This window comes from Salmo salar, chromosome ssa29 (genome assembly GCF_905237065.1).
Source record: "Salmo salar chromosome ssa29, Ssal_v3.1, whole genome shotgun sequence".
NCBI lineage: Eukaryota > Metazoa > Chordata > Actinopteri > Salmoniformes > Salmonidae > Salmo > Salmo salar.
Window position 1 is genome coordinate 28,519,434 of NC_059470.1, and position 19,958 is coordinate 28,539,391.

Consider the following 19,958-nt stretch of genomic DNA (forward strand, 5'->3'; position numbering starts at 1 on the left):
TACACTGATCAGGACCAGAGAGAGATGCTACTAAAATACACTGATCAGGAACAGAGTGAGATGCTACTAAAATACACTTATCAGGAACAGAGAGAGAGAGATGCTACTAAAATTCACTGATCAGGAACAGAGAGAGATACTACTAAAATACACTGATCAGGAACAGAGAGAGCAGAGAGATGCTACTAAAATAAACTGATCAGGAACAGAGAGGGAAAGAGAGATGCTACTAAAATACACTGATCAGGAACAGAGAGAGAGAGAGATGCTACTAAAATACACTGATCAGGAACAGAGAGAGAAAGAGAGCGAAAGAGAGAGATGGATGAATGTACTGTCTAGGAGGTGGTAACTGCACCTGTCCTTGCAATGCCCTCCTACTGCAGTCTACCTGCCTACACACACACACACACACACACACACACACACACACACACACACACACACACACACACACACACACACACACACACACACACACACACACACACACACACACACACACACACACACACACACACACACACACACACACACACACACACACACGCAAACACGCAAACACGCACACACACACACCCCTGGGAACACGCACTCACTCACCACTACAGAGCTGAACAGAGGATACAAACCCAGGCACACAAAACACTCACCACTACAGAGCTGAACAGAGGATACAAACCCAGGCACACAAAACACTCACCACTACAGAGCTGAACAGAGGATACAAACCCAGGCACACAAAACACTCACCACTACAGAGCTGAACAGAGGATACAAACCCAGGCACACAATCAATTAGGGTTTAAGAATACATTAATTCAATGAAATTAAAGCATCATTGATGCTCTTCAATGTTATTTCTCTTGTAGAGGAAGGTAATATTACCGTTTGACTAGCCTTCTGGTTAGTATGTCTTTGTAGATCAGTTTTCTTTCTCTATTTCTCTCTTACCAATATCACTGCTGCAGTCGAGTGGTTCTGCTAGCCCTGTTCCTCGCTCTCTCTCTCTCTCTCTCTCTCTCTCTCTCTCTCTCTCTCTCTCTCTCTCTCTCTCTCTCTCTCTCTCTGCAGTGTCTCTGTCATTCTCTCCCTGTGCAGTGCAATGCAATCCCAACCCCGCTCACACACAGAGCCTTGGGAAAGACCGGGGACTGGATTTCCTCCTACACGTGAAAACCTGGAGTCTGGAGTACTGCAGATCAGCAATACATTGTGTACTAGCCAAAGCTACGAGACAGTTGAAAGGCAATGACCTCACCCACATTTACGTTATTTAGCACACGCTGTTATCCAGAGTGATTTACAGTAGTGAGTGCATACCTTCTCATACTCGAACCCACAACTCTGGCGTTGGAAGCACCATGCTCTACCAACTGAGCCCCCCCCCACACACACACACACAATCAGTATAAGAGGACACTTATAGAGATTACAGATTACAGACTACAGACTACAGATTATAGATTACAGATTACAGACTACAGATTACAGACTACAGATGACAGACTACCGACCACAGACTACAGACTCACCATCCATTATCAAAATAATTCACTTTAAGCAAATGTTTTAAGCACAGTCTGCATCAAAATATAATTAACCATATATCTATTTTAAGTAAAATCTGAAAAAATGCATCAGTGGTCTACAAAACACTATGAGGTCAACAAAAGATAACCAGATACTATGAGGGAAAAATACCTTCAATAAAAGGTTTGGACACGTAAAAAATCACCTGTGGGAGGAACAAAACAGTGAGCAGACATTTCCTCATTCGATTAAAATATTGTCCTTTTGAAAGAGCTTTTATCTAAATCAACTCACAGTATATACATACGTAGGATCTTAATTTGAGCCAGTTTGCTACAGCAGGAAAAAAATCCTGCAGCAACAGGAAATGTGAATTATTCTGTGGATTATAATTAATGGACATTTTTGTAGGGGTTGATACATTTTCATAAGAGAAAATTACATACAGAAGCCTTTTTTAAACCTCAAATGCACTACAAGGTTAACATTTCCTGCATTGCAGGAAAGTTCTCCTGCAACAGGGTGATCAAATTAAGATCCTACATCTGAACATGTGTTTCTAAATATGGATAGTCTGTCTCTATCTGTGTCACAGAGTTCTCAGTGGGGAGAGATATTATGTCACCACTCTCTCTCTCTCTCAATTCAATTCAATTCAATTCAAGGGGCGTTATTGGCATGGGAAACATATGTTAACATTGCCAAAGCAAGTGAAGTAGATAAAATACAAATGTGAAATAAACAATAAAAATGAACAGTAAACATTACATTCACAGAAGTTCCAAAAGAATAAAGACATTACAAATGTCATATTATGTATATATACAGTGTTGTAACGATGTGCAAATGGTTTAAGTACAAAAGGGAAAATAAATAAACATAAATATGGGTTGTATTTACAATGGTGTTTGTTCTTCACTTGTTGTCCTTTTCTTGTGGCAACAGGTCACACATCTTGCTGCTGTGATGGCACACAGTGGTGTTTCACCCAGTAGATATGGGAGTTTATCAAAATTGGGTTTGTTATCGAATTCTTTGTGGATCTTTGTAATCAGAGGGAAATGTGTGTCTCTAATATGGTCATACATTTGGCAGGAGGTTAGGAAATGCAGCTCAGTTTCCACCTCATTTTGTGGGCAGTGTGCATATAGTCTGTCTTCTCTTGAGAGACAGGTCTGCCTACGGCGGCCTTTCTCAATAGCAAGGCTATGCTCACTGAGTCTGTACATAATCAAAGCTTTCCTTAAGTTTGGGTCAGTCACAGTGGTCAGGTATTCTGCCACTGTGTACTCTCGTTTTAGGGCCAAACAGTATTCTAGTTTGCTCAGTTTTTTTTTGTAAATTCTGTCAAGTACTTATTTTTTGGTTTTCTCATGATTTGTTTGGGTCTAATTGTGTTGCTGTCCTGGGGCTCTGTGGGGTCTGTTTGTGAACAGAGCCCCAGGACCAGCTTGCTTAGCCTGTTATGGATAGGGGGCAGTATTTTCACGGCCGGATAAAAAACGTACCCGATTTAATCTGATTATTACTCCTGCCCAGAAACTAGAATATGCATATAACTATTAGCTTTGGATAGAAAACACTCCAAAGTTTCTAAAACTGTTTGAATGGTGTCTGTGAGTATAACATAACTCATTTGGCAGGCCAAAACCTGAGAAGATTCCTTACAGGAAGTGCGCTCTCTGACCATTTCTTGGCCTTCTACACTCTCTACACTCTCTTTATTGAAAACTGCTGTAACGTGACACTTCCTACGGCTCCCATAGGCACTCAGAAGGCGGCAAACCGCTGAATGATGTCTTTGCAGGCCCAGGCAGAAAAACAGTAGCGCATTTAGATAGTGGTCGATCTGAGAACCATGAGACTGAGGCGCGTGCACGAGGCGACACCATGTTTTTATTCTTTCGTCTTTGAACGAAAACAACGACTCCCGGTCGGAATATTATCGGTTTTTTACGAGAAAAATGGCATAAAAATTGATTTTAAACAGCGGTTGACATGCTTCGAAGTACGGTAATGGAATATTTAGAATTTTTTTGTCACGAAACGCGTCGGACGCGTAACCCTTCGTCACCCTTCGGATAGTGTCTTGAACGCACAACAAAACGCCGCTATTTGGATATAACTATGGATTATTTGGAACCAAACCAACATTTGTTATTGAAGTAGAAGTCCCGGGAGTGCATTCTGACGAAGAACAGCAAAGGTAATCCAATTTTTCTATAGTAAATCTGAGTTTGGTGAGGGTCAAACTTGGTGGGTGTCAAAATAGCTAGCCTGTGATGGCGAGCTATCTTCTCAGAATATTGCAAAATGTGCTTTCACCGAAAAGCTATTTTAAAATCGGACACCTCGATTGCATAAAGGAGTTCTGTATCTATAATTCTTAAAATAATTGTTATGTTTTTTGTGAACGTTTATCGTGAGTAATTTAGTAAATTCACCGGAAGTGTTCGGTGGGAATGCTAGTTCTGAACGTCACATGCTAATGTAAAAAGCTGGTTTTTGATATAAATATGAACTTGATTGAACAGAACATGCATGTATTGTATAACATAATGTCCTAGGCGTGTCATCTGATGAAGATCATCAAAGGTTAGTGCTGCATTTAGCTGTGGTTTTGTTTTTTGTGACATTATATGCTAGCTTGAAAAATGGGTGTCTGATTATTTCTGGCTGGGTACTCTGCTGACATAATCTAATGTTTTGCTTTCGCTGTAAAGCCTTTTTGAAATCGGACAGTGTGGTTAGATAAAGGAGAGTCTTGTCTTTAAAATGGTGTAAAATAGTCATATGTTAGAAAAATTGAAGTTTTGGGATTTTTGAGGAATTTGTCATTCGCGCCACGCCTATCGTTGAATATTGGAGCAGGTGTTCCGCTAGCGGAACGTCTAGATGTAAGATTAATCAAGGGACTCTTCTCCATGTTCATCTCTCTGTAGGTGATGGCTTTCTCTCTCTCTCTATGTATGGGGAGATGATATGCCATTCAACACTCTTAGACATGACTGCCTTACAGGAATGACACACATAAACAGAGATAATAATAAATAAATAAAAAGCATTATTCCATTATACTGCTTATAGCATATACACACACACTTTCAAATCCTTCTGATGACTAACACGACACATCTTGAATATTTTTTTATCTCTAGTTTCACCCCGAAGCTCCTCTTATTGTCTTTCTCCCCCTCTTCTGCTTCCCATTTCATCTTTCCAACCAGTGAGCTATAAGATCCTGAAAGCCAGTCTTTTAATTGTTCAGTGTTTGCCCCAAAGAGGGCGCTCTAAGCTTACTTGATTGGCACATTGAAGGAGAATATTAGCATTGAAGACTATGATTCAGCCCGAGATCGCAACGTGAGTGGGTGTAGCTAGCTAGCTGATGTTGTTTTTACCGGGACTAGTTTGCCAGCTTGTTTTAACATGTAGATAATAATAATCGAAAAGAAATCAAACTTGCCATGCACATTGCAACCAGCCATGTCGTAGTCACGTTTCCTCACTTAGCTGGCTAGATAAGTTAGCAAACTAGCTAGCAAGTTCGTTAGCTAGGTAGCTAGCATGACAGGCTGTGCCTGCTTTCTAATTAAATGCCTGGCGCTAACAGGCTTTAAAACAGTTAGAGTTTAATGGCTGTGATAGGAGAAAACTGAGGATGGATCAACAACATTGTAGTTACTCCACAATACTAATCTAATTGACAGAATGAAATTAAGGAAGCCTGCACAGAATAAAAATATTCCAAAACATGTATCCTGTTTGCAACAAGGCACTAAAGTAATACTGCAAACAAATTGGCAAAGCAATTCACGTTTTGTCCTGAATACAAAGTGTTATGTTTGGGTCAAATCCAATACAACATATTATTGAGTACCACTCTCCATATTTTCAAGCATAGTGGTGGCTGCATCATGTTACGTGTATGCTTGGAATCGTGAAGAACTGAGGAGTTTTTCAGGATAAAAGAAACGGAATGTAACTAAGCACAGGCAAAATCCTAGAGGAAAACCTGGTTCAGTCTGCTGTCTCCCAGACACTCGGAGATGAATTCACCTTTCATCAGGACAATAACCTAAAACACAAGGCCAAATCTACACTGGAGTTGCTTACCAAGAAGACAGGGAATGTTCCTGAGTGGCCGAGTTACAGTTTTGACTTAAATCTGCTTGAAAATATATGGCAAGACCTCAAAATGGTTGTTTAGCAATCTGCTTATTCTCATTATTAAACTACCTTTCGGGCTGTGGCAGCCTCCAGTGGAAGGAATGACCCGGCACTCCACATTCTATTCCGCAGTGGACTGTGTGAGGAGGTCCAGACGGAGTTGGCATGTCGGGATGACAATATTTCCTTTAACTCTCTCATTGCGATGGCCATCTGTCTGGAAAGTCTTCTTCGGGAGCACCGGTCCCCACCTCGCCCCTCACCTCCCTCCTTTGGCTGTCCTGAGGCAGAGCCTGAACCCATGGAGGTAGGGGCCACACACCTCTCCGCGGCAGAGCGGCATCGAAGGAGACAACTGGGGATCTGTCCCTATTGTGGCCAGGAGGGGCACCAGCTTCAGCGGTGTCCGGTGAGTCCCAACCCGGGGTGCACTAGAGCAGAGGAGCGGCCCTGTGACCTTCCGTCTCCCAGGGTAGGCGTGAGTATTCCATTATCATCGTTTTCCAACAAACCCTTTCTGGTTCCTATTTCACTGGCTGGCGGTCCCTCAAGTGTTGTCTCTACAGCTCTAGTGGACTCCGGTGCCGCTGAGAACTTCATCGACCAGGCCCTCGCATCCTCCCTGAACTTAACTTCATACCCGCTCTCCTCTCCTGCCCTGGATACGTGACCATTGGGATCTGGCACAATTACATACATCACAGCACCACTCACCCTCACCGTGGGACCCATGCACCAGGAAAGCCTTCCCTTCCTCATCACCACCGCACCCGTACACTGGCTCCAACTTCATAACCCCACCATCTCCTGGTTGAGGATGAGAATCACCGCCTGGGGACCAGGATGCCGGAGGACCTGCTTTCCCACATCCTGTGGATCCACGTTGGTGGAGGGTCCTGTGAGTGCCCTCCAGCCTATCAATCTGTCCTCCCAAATCGTTGGTACCGTGTGTTGGGACGTACATGTGGACATCCGCCAGGCTCTGGAGAGGGAACCTGCCCTTCAGAGTGCATCTATAGTACCAGTCAAAAGTTTGGACACGCCTACTCATTCAAGGGTTTTTCTTTATTTTTACTATTTTCTACATTGTAAAATGATAGTGAAGACATCAAAACTATGAAATAACACATATGGAATCATGTAGTAACCAAAAAAGTGTTAAACAAATCTAAATATATTTTATATTTGAGATTCTTCAAATAGCCACCCTTTGCCTTGATGACAGCTTTGCACACTCTTGGCATTCTCTCAACCAGCTTCATGAGGTTGTCACCAGGAATGCATTTCAATTAATAGGTGTGCCTCAATGCGTTAGAGCCAATCAGTTGTGTTGTGACAAGGTAGGGTTGGTATACAGAAGATCGCCCTATTTGGTAAAGTACCAAGTCCATATTATGGCAAGAACAGCTCAAATAAGCAAAGAAAATCGACAGTCAATCATTACATGGTCAGTCACTCCGCAACATTTCAAGAACTTTGAACGCTTCTTCAAGTGCAGTCGCAAAAACCATCAAGCGCAATGATGAAACTGACTCTCATGAGGACCATCACAGGAAAGGAAGATCCATAGTTACCTCTACTGCAGAGGATAAGTTCATTAGAGTTACCAGCCTCAGAAATTGCAGCCCAAATAAATGCTTCACAGAGTTCAAGTAACAGACTGCATGAATCAGGCCTACATGGTCGATTTGCTGCAAAGAAACCACTACTAAAGGACACTACTAAAGGACAACAATATTAATAAGAGACTTGCTTGGGCCAAGAAACACAATCAATGGACATTAGACCGGTGGAAATCTGTCCTTTGGTCTGATGCACTGGCGGACTGGCCGTCGGGAGCACCGGGACATTTCCCGGTGGCCTAAGGGTCGTTTTGGCCTGCCGTGAATAGTCAACTTGACCAGCGATAATATAGCAAGCAGGAATGAGTTGAAGGAGAATCCATGCATCAGATTCTCACTCTCTCGCTGCAGTGTCCCCGTGCGAGGCTGCGTGCATCAGGTCTCTCCGCGACACACATAGCAACCGTCTACCTGCTTCTCTATTTTACACGCACGGCAAAATGGACGGTCAGAAAAGGAAAGGTGGAGCAGAGAGGATAAAAAAAGAGAAAGGCCCTTGCCACAGACACAGCTAAATGCTGCAAAATAAGCAACATGTTCACCAGTAAGGGACCAAGTCAGTCAAAAACACTAGCTAAAACACACACACACAACACCCAGCATGGCTGGCTAAGTAGCCTAGCTAATAATAGTGACACAACGGCCGGTAGGCTAAACAGTTTGCACGTCTTACGTCTTCGTGGAGGAATTATATCATAGCAATGAGTGCAACATAGCGATCATAATATGACCTTGAAGGCAATATGTTTCAACTAGTAAAACCTAGTAAACCTAGACTATGGACTTGCCAGCATTCGGTCGTGACTCATGCCACATAAGCTGGGAAAAGTGCACATACACTGTACAGCGAAACAGGCTACAGTAACGTAACCATAATACATCCATGAACGGAACACAGTAGCCTGTGTGACACAGCACAGACAATGACAAAGATCATTAACGCCATTAGTACCAGCATTACAAGTTACTACAATAATATACAGCTCTGGGAAAAATGAAGAGACCACTCCAAATGAAGAGACCACTCCAAATGAAGAGACCACTCTTAATTTTTTTCCAGAGCTGTATTAATGCAGCCTACTGTTACACTACTGATAGTGAGTATGATAACAGAGTCTTTTCTTTGTAAAGGTGGAGAAGGAAGCAGCAGCAGCACTAGAGCTTCAGGTGCTCCTGCAGAACTGGAGATGGTGGTCAGTACAGAGTCAGACTCAGAGCAGGAACCTGGTACAACTTAAAACCTCTTGAGGATACAATCCTGATAACGGGATTGGTTGGACAACAACCAGTGAGATAGCATGGCGCGATATTCAAAACAAAATAATCTCAAAATTAAAATTCAAGTATTATACGGCATTTTAAAGATACTCTACTCGTTAATCCAATCACATTGTCCGATTTCAAAAAGGCTTTACGGTGAAAGCAAAACATTAGATTATTTTAGCATAGCGCCTCAGCAACAAAATAAAAGCAATTTTCCAAGCACGATAGCCATCACAAAACCAGATATACAGCTAAAATTAAGCACTAACCTTTGACAATCTTCATCAGATGACACTCCTAGGACATCATGTTAGACAATACATGCATTTTATGTTCGATTAAGTTTATATTTATATCCAAAAATTAATTAAGAGCACAAACCTAAACATGTAGGCTAGAATTTTAGATTAATATGTGCTTTATTTATGAGATTATCAGGACTGTAATTGGTGGGGCATAAAATCGATGAGTGCACAAGTAATACAAGTTTAAGTTTATTTACAATGTTAATCTCATTCTGCAGAGCAACCAGATGTGCAGAGAGAGAGAAAGAAAGGTTCAGAGTCCAGTAGAAAATAGAAAGGGACAGAGAAAGCACTGAAAATCAATTTGATTATTTTGCCCGTCCTCAGTCCAAGGATTTTTACCAATTTTTTCAGTACCACCAAAAACAAACCCCTCAAAGAGTCATTCCCAATGTATTCCAATCCAAAGATGGCACAAACAGAAAATGGCTGACATACAATGAAGTAACTCACTCCTTGTTCTGCTTAGTACGTCTTGCATTCGTAAAACCTTCAGCCAGTGATAGTGTATTTGTCAAAGGAGGCATGCAGGCCTGGAAACATGCCCATCAGAGAGTACAGGAACATGAGAGAAGCAAGACCCATAGAGAAAGTGCAGAAGCCTTTTTCCTCAGAGCCAGCAAAGCAGACACTGTACCATTCTGAGTGATAAGCAAACGTCAGTTCAACGAGACCAGGTCAGAAAGAGGAGGCAGGTCATGGAACGTGTGATTGATGTTTTATATTTTGTATTTTTTATTTCACCTTTATTTAATCAGGTAGGCCAGTTGAGAACAAGTGCTAATTTACAACTGCGACCTGGCCAAGATAAAGCAAAGCAGTGCGACAAAAAATAACAACACACATGGGATAAACAAAAGTACAGTCAATAACGCAATAGAAAAATCTATATACAGTGTGTGGAAATGGAGTAAGGAGGTAAGGCAATAAATAGGCCATAGTAGCAAAGTAATTACAATTTAGCAAATTAACACTGGAGTCATAGATGTGCAGATGATGATGTGCAAGTAGAAATACTGGTGTGCAAAAGAGCAAAAAAGTTAATAAAAACAATATGGGAATGAGGTAGGTAGTTGGATGGGCTGTTTACAGATGGGCTGTGTACAGCTGCAGCGATCGGTAAGCTGCGCAGATAGCTGATGCTTGAAGTTAGTGAGGGAGATATAAGTCTCCAACTTCAGCGATTATTGCAATTCGTTCCAGTGATTGGCAGCTGAGAACCGGAAGGAAAGGCGGCCAAAGAGGTGTTGGCTTTGGGGATGACCAGTGAGATATACCTGCTGGAGCGCGTGCTAAGGGTGGGTGTTGCATGCGCTCCAGCATGTATATAGTACACATCTGTTTCCAGGCCTCCATGCCTCCTTTGACTCTTTGAGGGATTTGTAGTTAAAGTTATTGGTAAATGTGGGCTCAGCTACAGAGGAATACAGACACGAAGCTGCATATAACTTGGAAAACATGGCCGTCAATCATGGCAAGTTTCTTGAGCTTATATTGTTGCTATGCAAATATGATGTCTGCCTACAAGAGCATGTTAGTGATTGCATTGAGAAGAGCAAGAAGCAGGTGGGAAGTAAAGGAAGAGGGTCCTTGGTAACTATGATGTCCAAAACAACAGCAAATTAAGTAATTGAAGTAATCAGAATGTTGATTCAGCAGACAATTGCTGTTGAAGTGAGAAAGGCAGGGATGTTCTCAATACAAATGGACACAACACAGGATTTAACATCCAAAGACCAGTGTGCAGTAGTTCTGCGATATGTCACTGATGTTGTCCACGAGAGACTCATTGCGGTCATTGACTGTGAGTCATCGACTGGACAGTACTTTGTGGACCTGGTGAAACAGACCCTTGAGAAGATGGACATAGATATCAAACAGTGTGTTGGTAATGCAACAGACGGAGCAGCTAATATTCAGGGACAATACAGGGGCTTCTCTGCATCGCTCACAGGAGAGTCTCCTAACCAAGTACACATATGGTGTTACTCACATGTCCTCAACCTTGTGCTAACTGACACCACTGGGGTTGTTGTGGCAAGTCAATCCCTTTTTTCACTACTGAATGACATTGCAGTGTTCGTTTGAGATTCCTACAAGCGCATGAAGCTATGGGAGGAAACCAGTGAGGAGAGGAGACACAGACGGCTTGATGTAATTGGTGAAACACGCTGGTGGACCAAAGACGAGGCCTTGAAGAAAGTATTTGGAAGCTTTGCAAAGCCTGACCGTGCACTTTACACGGATGTGGTCATCACTATGGAAATAATTGAAAAGGATGTGACCATAAAACCTACCATCCGATACAAGGCCCAAGGGTACAAGGATGCTCTCCTAAAGTATGAAACCATACTTTCAGCTGAGGTTTTTCCTCAGGATATTTGAGCAGACGTCCCCTCTCTCTAAATACTTGCAAACAAGTGGCATGGGTATCGTAACAGCACAGCACTTGGTGACGGGAATGAAGGATAACCTGAGAAAGTTTACTTTGAGGGTGCAAAGAGGGCAGTAGACGACATTGTTGAGTGGGCCAATGGCATTCTGGAGGAGCAGCAGGACTGTGATGCCGAAGCTCAGACTGCTCTCCCAGAGAAGAGACCAAAAAAAGAAGAGAAAACAAAGGTGAGTTGGCATAAGACGAGCCCATTACTAATGCAGACATGGATTACAAAATCAAGATCCACAATGTGGTACTGGACACTGTTGTTGAAAGTATTCACTGCCGTAATGCAGCAAATGCAGTGCTGAGTGTCTCCTGCATGAATCCGTAGCATTTTCCTGAGATCAGAGAAAAGGGCCTTCCAAAGACAGCCATGAAGGAGCTCAGCAAATGCTTACTGGAATTTGATGAACATGCCACTGTTGAGGCATTGCAGGCTGAACTGATCAGCCTTGCACAACAGTGGGAAAGACTGAAACAGTCAGCATTGGAGGAGTACAACACCAGGGCTGCCGCCGCCAGTGATGAATCTGGGGAAGGCTTTGAGGATCCTGATGAAAGTGTGGAGTTGGTGAGCAGAAGTTGTTCCACATGTAAAAACTGCCCGATATGCTGCCATCTTCTCCTGTCTCAGTACAATCTACTCATGGATGCGTATCACATAACTGGTTTGGGCTACAAGTTACTCCTCACCCTATCCATCACTCAGGTGGCTTGTGAGAGGACCTTCTCCTCCCTGAAATTCGTGAAGAACCACCTAAGAACCTCCCTCACTCAAGAGAACCTTGAAGGGTTCATTTTGATGGCAACAGAGAAGGAGATTGTTATGGGACTTGACAAAGATGACATCATTGACAAGATGTCAGAGAGCAGTGAGTTACTGCGCCGCCTACTGGTTTACTAGTGGTGATTACTTACTGGTTACTCTGAAGTAGCTATGCTATGACTCTGCCTTAACAGGCTGACAAGGGTGAAAGAAAATTTGCTGTGAGTTACTTTTGTACAGAGACATGTTTTTTGGACTTTCGTATTATACTTGCAGTTATGTAGCCAATGTTCAATTTCATTGACTCAGTGTATAGATGTGTTTATTTTTGTGCTGTTTGCTTTATGGACACCAGTGAGGGAACATTGTAGCGGAGTGCTTTTTCAACTTTTGTCTTATACTTACATTGTTGTAGCTTATGTTCAAGTTCAGTGAATGTGTGTGCGTGAAGATTTTTGATACTTTTGATAATGTCGGATGCTGGAATATAAAGATAATAATTGAACATTTGAGCTAACTCTGTACATCTCATTCTCTTTTTAAAAAGTGTAGGCTAATTGTTTTGTGTGTCTAGCCTTGTACATTTGTATGTGCTATGATTGGTGTATTCCTAGTGAGTTTGAGGGTGCACCCATAGCATACCTTGAAAACTCAGTATTTAGATAGGTGTAACGGCTGTCTATGGAAGAAGTGGACCAAAATGCGGCGGAGTTAGGGTTCGTCATATTTAATGTCACGAACACTATGCATTTACAAAAACAACAAAAACTGACAGCCAACACAGTCCTGTCAGGTGCAACCACATTGACAAGCACAATTACCCACGAAACACAAAGGAAACGTAGGCAACTTATGTGTGACTCCCAATCAACCACAACCCTCTACAGCTGTGCTTGATTGGAAGTCACACGGCCAAAATCAATGAAACAATAAAAAACACACACTCCCTTCTGCCACGTCCTGACCCAACTACACCCTCTACTGGTCAGGACGTGACAATAGGCTACTTGTTGGTCAGTCCCAAATGTTTGTATTTTGGAATGTGGATAACTTTCTTCCCAATGAAAATAGTGGCCAAATGTATAACTAGTTTGGTACCCGTTACATCAACAAATAGGGTTAGCCTACAAAATTAGCAGTCTGGGGGTTTGCGTGAACAGGGTGGCCTGGGATGGAGTCAAATTCCCGGCCTGAATTATTGTTTCAGTCCGCCCCTGGTCTGATGAGTCAAAATTTGAGATTTTTGGTTCTAACCGCCGTGTCTTTGTGAGACGCAGAGTAGGTGAACGTATGATCTCCATATGTGTGGTTCCCACCGTGAAGCATGGAAGAGGAGGTGTGATGGAGTGGGGGTGCTTTGCTGGTGACACTGTCTGTGATTTATTTAGAATTCAAGGCACACTTAACCAGCATGGCTACCACAGCATTCAGCAGCGATACGCCATCCCATTTGGTTTGGGTTTAGTGGGACTATCATTTGTTTTTCAACAGGACAATGACCCAACACACCTCCAGGCTGTGTAAGGGCTATTTGACCAAGAAGGAGAGTGATGGAGTGCTGCATCAGATGACCTGGCCTCCACAATCACCCGACCTCAACCCAATTGAGATGGTTTGGGATGAGTTGAACCGCAGTGAAGGAAAAGCACCCAACAATGGCTCAGCATATGTGGGAACTCCTTCAAGACTGTTGGAAAAAAAATCCAGGTGAAGCTGGTTGAGAGAATGCCAAGAGTGTGTAAAGCTGTCATCAAGGCCCACTATGTCAACTCCTGCACCGTATGTATCCAATCCAAATCTCTCCTACTTCCCCTTCCCATGCCTAAGCGGCCTTGGTCACATATGTCCATAGACTTTGTAACTGATCTCTCCCTTTTTGATGGTTTTATAACTATTATGGTTGTTGTTGACAGATTCTCCATAATCCCTGATGTTTTATCTCTCTCTCTGGTCTATCCACCACTCTCCAGGTCGCTGAGGCACTATTCCAGCAGGTCTTCCGGCATTATGGCCTTCTGGAGGACATCGTTTCCGACCGTGGTTCCCGATTCACGTCCGGGTCTGGAAAGCCTTTATGGAGAAGCTGGGGGCCACGGCCAGCCTCACATCCGGGTCCCAGCCTCAGTCTAATGGGCAGGTGGAGTGGACCAACCAGGAGCTGGGGAGGTTCCTAAGGAGTCACTACCAGGACTGGCAGGGGGAGTGGGCCCAGTTCCTTCCCTCGGCGGAATATGCCCCGAACTAATTTCGTCACTCCTCCACTGGGCTGACTACCTTCCAGTGTGTCCTGGGATATCAGCTGGACCTGGCTCCGTGGATTCCGAGCCAGACCGAGGCCACTGCAGTGAACGAGTGGTCCGACGTGCAGAGGAGGTGTGGAACGCCGCCCACGCGAGGCTCCAGCGCACTGTCCATCCTGGTGATCGTGTCTTGCTCTCCACCAGAGAACTCCTGCTCCGCCTACCCTGCTGGAACCTGAGCCCCCGGTTTGTGGGACCCTTCAAGGTCTTCTGAAGGGTTAATAAGGTAACTTACCATATACAATTCCCCACCAACTATCGGATCTCAACCTCTTTTCATGTTTCCCTCCTCAGTCCGGAAGCAAATGAGAAATAAGTGCACTCAGGCCTGAGCTCCCAGAAGGTCAAAAGTAATTACTTTAAGGAGCAGTTCTCTCTCTGTGTGTCTAACCCCAAGAAGTTCTGGAAAATGGTTAAAGACCTGGAGAATAAACCCTCCTCCTCACAGCTGCCTATGTCCCTTAATTTTGATGATGTGGTTGTTACTGACAAGGAGCACATGGCTGAGCTCTTTAAATCACTACTTCATTAAGTCAGGATTCCTATTTCGCTCAGCCATGCCTCCTTGCCCGTCCAACATATCCTCATATTCCACCCCTTCTAATGTGACTAGCCCCGATGTTCCTCCCTCTTTGTCACGTCCTGACCATAGAGAGCTCTTATTTTCTATGGTAGAGTAGGTCAGGGCTATCTAGTTTATTTAGTTCTATGTTGTTTGGTTCTAGTTTCTGTGTCTCTAATTGGGGATCATATTTAAGTAGTTGTTTTTCCCACCTGTGTTTGTGGGAGATTATTTTGAGTTAGTGCATGTTGCACCGCTGTCGTCACAGTTTGTGTTTTGTTTACAGTTTATTGTTTGTCTTGCATACTTTCACATTTAAATGAAAGATGTGGAACGATACCCACACTGCGCTTTGGTCTCCTTCCTACGACGAACGTGACACACTTTTCCTCCCCTGCCCCACTACAAAGTTTCTCTCTGCAGGCAGTCACTGAGTCCGAAGTGCTAGAGGAGCTCCTTAAACTTGACCCCCAAAAAACATCTGGGTTAGATGTTTTAGACCCTTTCTTCTTTAAGGTTTCTGCCCCTATCATCGCCAAGCCTATCTCTGAACTTTTTAACCTGTCTCTCCTCTCAGGGGAGATTCCCATTGTTTGGAAGGCAGCCACGGTTCGTCCTTTATTTAAAGGGGGAGATCAAGCTGATCCTAACTGTTACAGGCCTATTTCTATTTTGCCCTGTTTATCAAAAGTGTTGGAAAAACTTGTCAATAATCAACTGCCTGGCTTTCTAGATGTCTATAGTATTCTATCGGGTATGAAATCTGGTTTCCGCTCAGGTTATGGATGTGTCACTGCAACCTTGAAGGTCCTCAATGATGTCACCATTGCCCTTGATTGTATGCAATTCAAGCACTCCCTTACAAAAATGTTTTTTTTTTGTGGTAAACTTCCTGCAAGTTTGTAGCAAATTAGCTGCAAACTTAATAGCGTGTTACAAAATGTTGCCAGAAGTTTGCAAATGTTTGCCACCAGTGGTGAATCTACAGCAAACCATTGGCAAGAATAATATTTTGTGGCAGATGGATAGTTTGGTCTCTGTTATGTCCTTCAATCTTAAAATGTCAGCTCTGCAGTTCCAGATGGGGTCACGATGGTGTGTGTGTGTGTGTGTGTGTGTGTGTGTGTGTGTGTGTGTGTGTGTGTGTGTGTGTGTGTGTGTGTGTGTGTGTGTGTGTGTGTGTGTGTGTGTGTGTGTGTGTGTGTGTGTGTGTGACAAGGAAAGGGGAATTATTCCCTGTGGTATTAGTCTGCTGTACAGCGATCAATGGTTCTTGCTAGGAAGGGAACTCAGCCATTCCTTCTACCTCACTGACTGCCACCAGTCCAGAACAGAGCAGGACAACCACGAGTCATGGAAACCAGGAGTCATGGAAAACCAGGAGTCATGGAAAACCAGGAGTCATGGAAACCAGGAGTCATAGAAAACCAGGAGTCATGGAAACCAGGAGGATTGGAAACCAAAACAGTGACCAGGTGTAAGGAATACTATACTGCACTAAAGTCTTGTTCAGGAGGGCACAACATTGTGAATGTTGCAGATAGAAATGCCTTGTATAGAGCTGACATGAATCCCTATTATTCTACAGAGAAGCATGCCTGTTCTACATAACATATTTACATCTGAAGCAAAACATACCTATTGAACATGTTACAGAAACCAAACCAGACTAAAATGTGTGAAAACCCTGTCTGGCAACAATAGACCTCTTCCATGACTGTGTCCTGGTGAAAAACAGTCTTCTAGTTCCCTCTAGTGGACACACAGCGCAACTACAATACATCTGTACAGCTCCTGTTGCTGCTCTCTGAATAGGCCTACGTTCTCTGCCAGGGCCAAGCAGACCTCTGTCAAATACAGGTATGCGATGCCTGTACTCACCAAATACTTTCCCCAGGAATAATGTCTTGACCAGGTTGAACTGTGTGTTTGATGCCTCTGGGAGAGAGTAGCTGACAGGGGGGTAGTGGTCCAACTGGACAATAAGAGAGAATGAGGGAGAGAGAGAAGATCATGATGCAAACCACTGAACCATTTCCATAGTCAATCATCAACATCGTTGTGGATCTTTGTACAAACAGGCCTACTCATATCCATGAAGCATCAAGCCATTGTCAATCCCTCAAGTCCTGTGACAATTAGAGAGGCTTCTGTCTCCCTCTTGTGGTTAGAAATGGACATGTCTGAAGTCATCATAGACTATGCTTGGACGGCGGAGTGAAGGTGTGTGTGTGTGTGTGCATACCTGTATGGTAATAGTCCTGTTGATTCTGGACATGTTGATAGTGTGTGGCTGTCCGTTGGCTAGGTTACGCTGGTCCACGTCTATGGTGAACGGCTCCTTGAGACCGCCCAGGTTATACCGCACCTGGAGAGTTCCTACACACACAAACACACATATACGCACATACGCACACACACACACACACAACGAGAGACCTTACATACTGCATCTGCATCATACCTGAGAGGCAGAGCCCACGTGTCTGTGTGTGTTGATAAGTGTCTGTATGTGTTAGTGTCTCACCATTCTGCCGTAGCACCAGTGCCAGGTAGTCTTGTGTCTTGGAGCTGACGTACAGCAGTATTGCCGGTGTGTTGGACGTACTGAAGCTAAACGCTACTGCTTCTTCTGTCAGATTCATTTCCTGTGCAGTCAAAGGTTGGGCAAGGAACCTTGCGTCCTGATTGGCTGCTGCTGCCTCTGACAGGAAGTTGTATCTCACCAGAGTGCCCGCCTCAAAGAAGCCCCCCACATCTTAGAGAGAGGAGAGAACACATACACGCAGAAGGTCAACTGGTGGGGACTTTACCGTGAAACGCTTGCTTACAAGCCCTTCCCAACAAAGCAGAGTTTAAAATAGTAACACAACAGGAATAAAATAAAATACACAAAAATTGAGCTATATAGCCAATGACATTGAGGAGTATACCACATCAGTAACTGGCTTCATTAATAAGTGCATTGATGACATCGTCCCCACAGTGACCGTACGTACATATCCAAACCAGAAACCATGGATTACAGGCAACATCCGCACTGAGCTAAAGGCTAGAGCTGCTTTTTTGATAGGAGAGGGACACTAATCCAGACGCTTATAAGAAATCCTGCCACGCCCTCCGACAAACCATCAAACAGGCAAAGTGTCAATACAGGACTAAGATCGAATCCTACTACAATGGCTTGTCGGATGTGGCAGGGTTTGCAAACTAACACAGATTACAAAGGGAAACCCAGCCACGAGCTGTCCAGTGACACAAGTCTACCAGACGAGCTAAATACATTTTCTGCGCGCTTCGAGTCTAGCAACACTGAACTATGCATGCGAGCACTAACTGTTCTGGACGACTGTGTGATCACGCCCTCCGTAGCGGATGTGAGCAAGACCTTTAAACAAGTTAACATTCACAAGGCCGCAAGGGCCAGACGGATTACCAGGTCACGTACTCAGAACATGTGCTGACCAGCTGGCAAGTGTCTTCACTGACAGCTGGCAAGTGTCTTCATCTCCTTGACCCAGTCTGTAATCTCCAGCAGACCACCATAGTCCCTGTGCCCAAGAACGCCAAAGTAACCTGCCTAAATGACGATCGCCCTGTAGCACTCACATCTGTAGCCAACTGGATCCTGGGACTTCCTGATGGGCCGCCCCCAGGTGGTGAGTGTAGGCAACAATACATCCGTCATGGGGAACCCTCAGGGGTGCGTGTTTAGTCACCTCCTGTACTCCCTGTTCACCCACGACTGTGTGGCCACGCACGATTCCAACATCATCATTAAGTTTGCAGACGAAACAACGGTAGTAGGCCTGATCACCGACGACAATAAGACAGCCTACATGGAGAAGGTCAGAGACCTGGCAGTGTGGTGCCAGGACAACAACCTCTCCCTCAGTGTCAGCAAGACAAAGGAGCTGATCATGGACAACAGGAAAAGGAAGGCTGAACACACCTCCATCCCATCGAAGATGCTGTTGTCGAGCAGGTCGAGAGCTTCAAGTTCCCCAGTGTCCATTCACACAAATCAACACAGTCGTGAAAAGGGCACGACAACACCTCTTCCCCCTCAGGAGGCTGAAAGGATTCGGCATGGCCCTCAGATCCTCAACAAGTTCTACAGCTGCACCACTGAGAGCATCTTGACTGGCTGTATCACCACTTGGTATGGTAACTTCTTGGCATCCGACCACAATGCGCAACAGAGGGTAGTGCGTACGGCCCAGTAAATCATTGGGGCCAAGTTCTCTGCCATCCAGCATCTCTATACCAGGTAGTGTCAGAGGAAGGGCCTAAAAATTGTCAAAGACTCCAGCCACCCAAGTCATAGACTATTCTCTCCGCTACGGCACAACAAACCTGTACCGATGCGCCAAGTCTGGAACAAACAGGACCCTTAACAGCGTCTACCACCAAGCTATAAGACTGCTAAATAGTTAGTTAAATAATTAACCAATAGCTACCCAGAAGACTGTATCTATATTGACCCCTTTTGACAGATACGCTGCTGTTACTGTTTATTATCTATCCTGTTGCCTAGTTACTTTATCCCTAGCTATATGTACAGATCTACCTCAATGACCTCATACACCTGCACATCGACTCGGTACTGGCACCCCGAGTATATAGACTCGGTACTGGCACCCTGTGTATATAGACTCGGTACTGGCACCCCGTATATATAGACTCGGTACTGGCACCCCGTGTATATAGACTCGGTACTGGCACCCTGCGTATATAGACTCGGTACTGGCACCCTGTGTATATAGACTCGGTACTGGCACCCCGTGTATATAGACTCGGTACTGGCACCCCGTGTATATAGACTCGGTACTGGCACCCCGCGTATATAGACTCGGTACTGGCACCCCGTGTATATAGACTCGGTACTGGCACCCCGTGTATATAGCCAAGTTATCGTTACTCATTGTGTATTTATTCCTTGTGTTATTATTTTTCTACTGTTTAAAAAAATCTTTCTCTCACTGCATTGTTGAGAA

At 44.2% G+C, this 19,958-nt stretch overlaps 1 protein-coding gene across 1 annotated transcript in view; it reads right to left on the reverse strand.

Moving 5' to 3' along the window:
- LOC106590542 (contactin-associated protein-like 2) overlaps positions 1-19,958 on the reverse strand; it is a 353,707-nt gene that overhangs the window by 64,540 nt on the left and 269,209 nt on the right. Inside the window, exons 22-24 of the mRNA XM_045710796.1 lie at positions 17,489-17,719; positions 17,207-17,340; positions 16,843-16,936 (exon numbers count right to left, since the gene is read on the reverse strand). Coding sequence (XP_045566752.1) covers positions 16,843-16,936; positions 17,207-17,340; positions 17,489-17,719 — 459 coding nt within the window. The remainder of the gene's footprint in view (positions 1-16,842; positions 16,937-17,206; positions 17,341-17,488; positions 17,720-19,958) is intronic.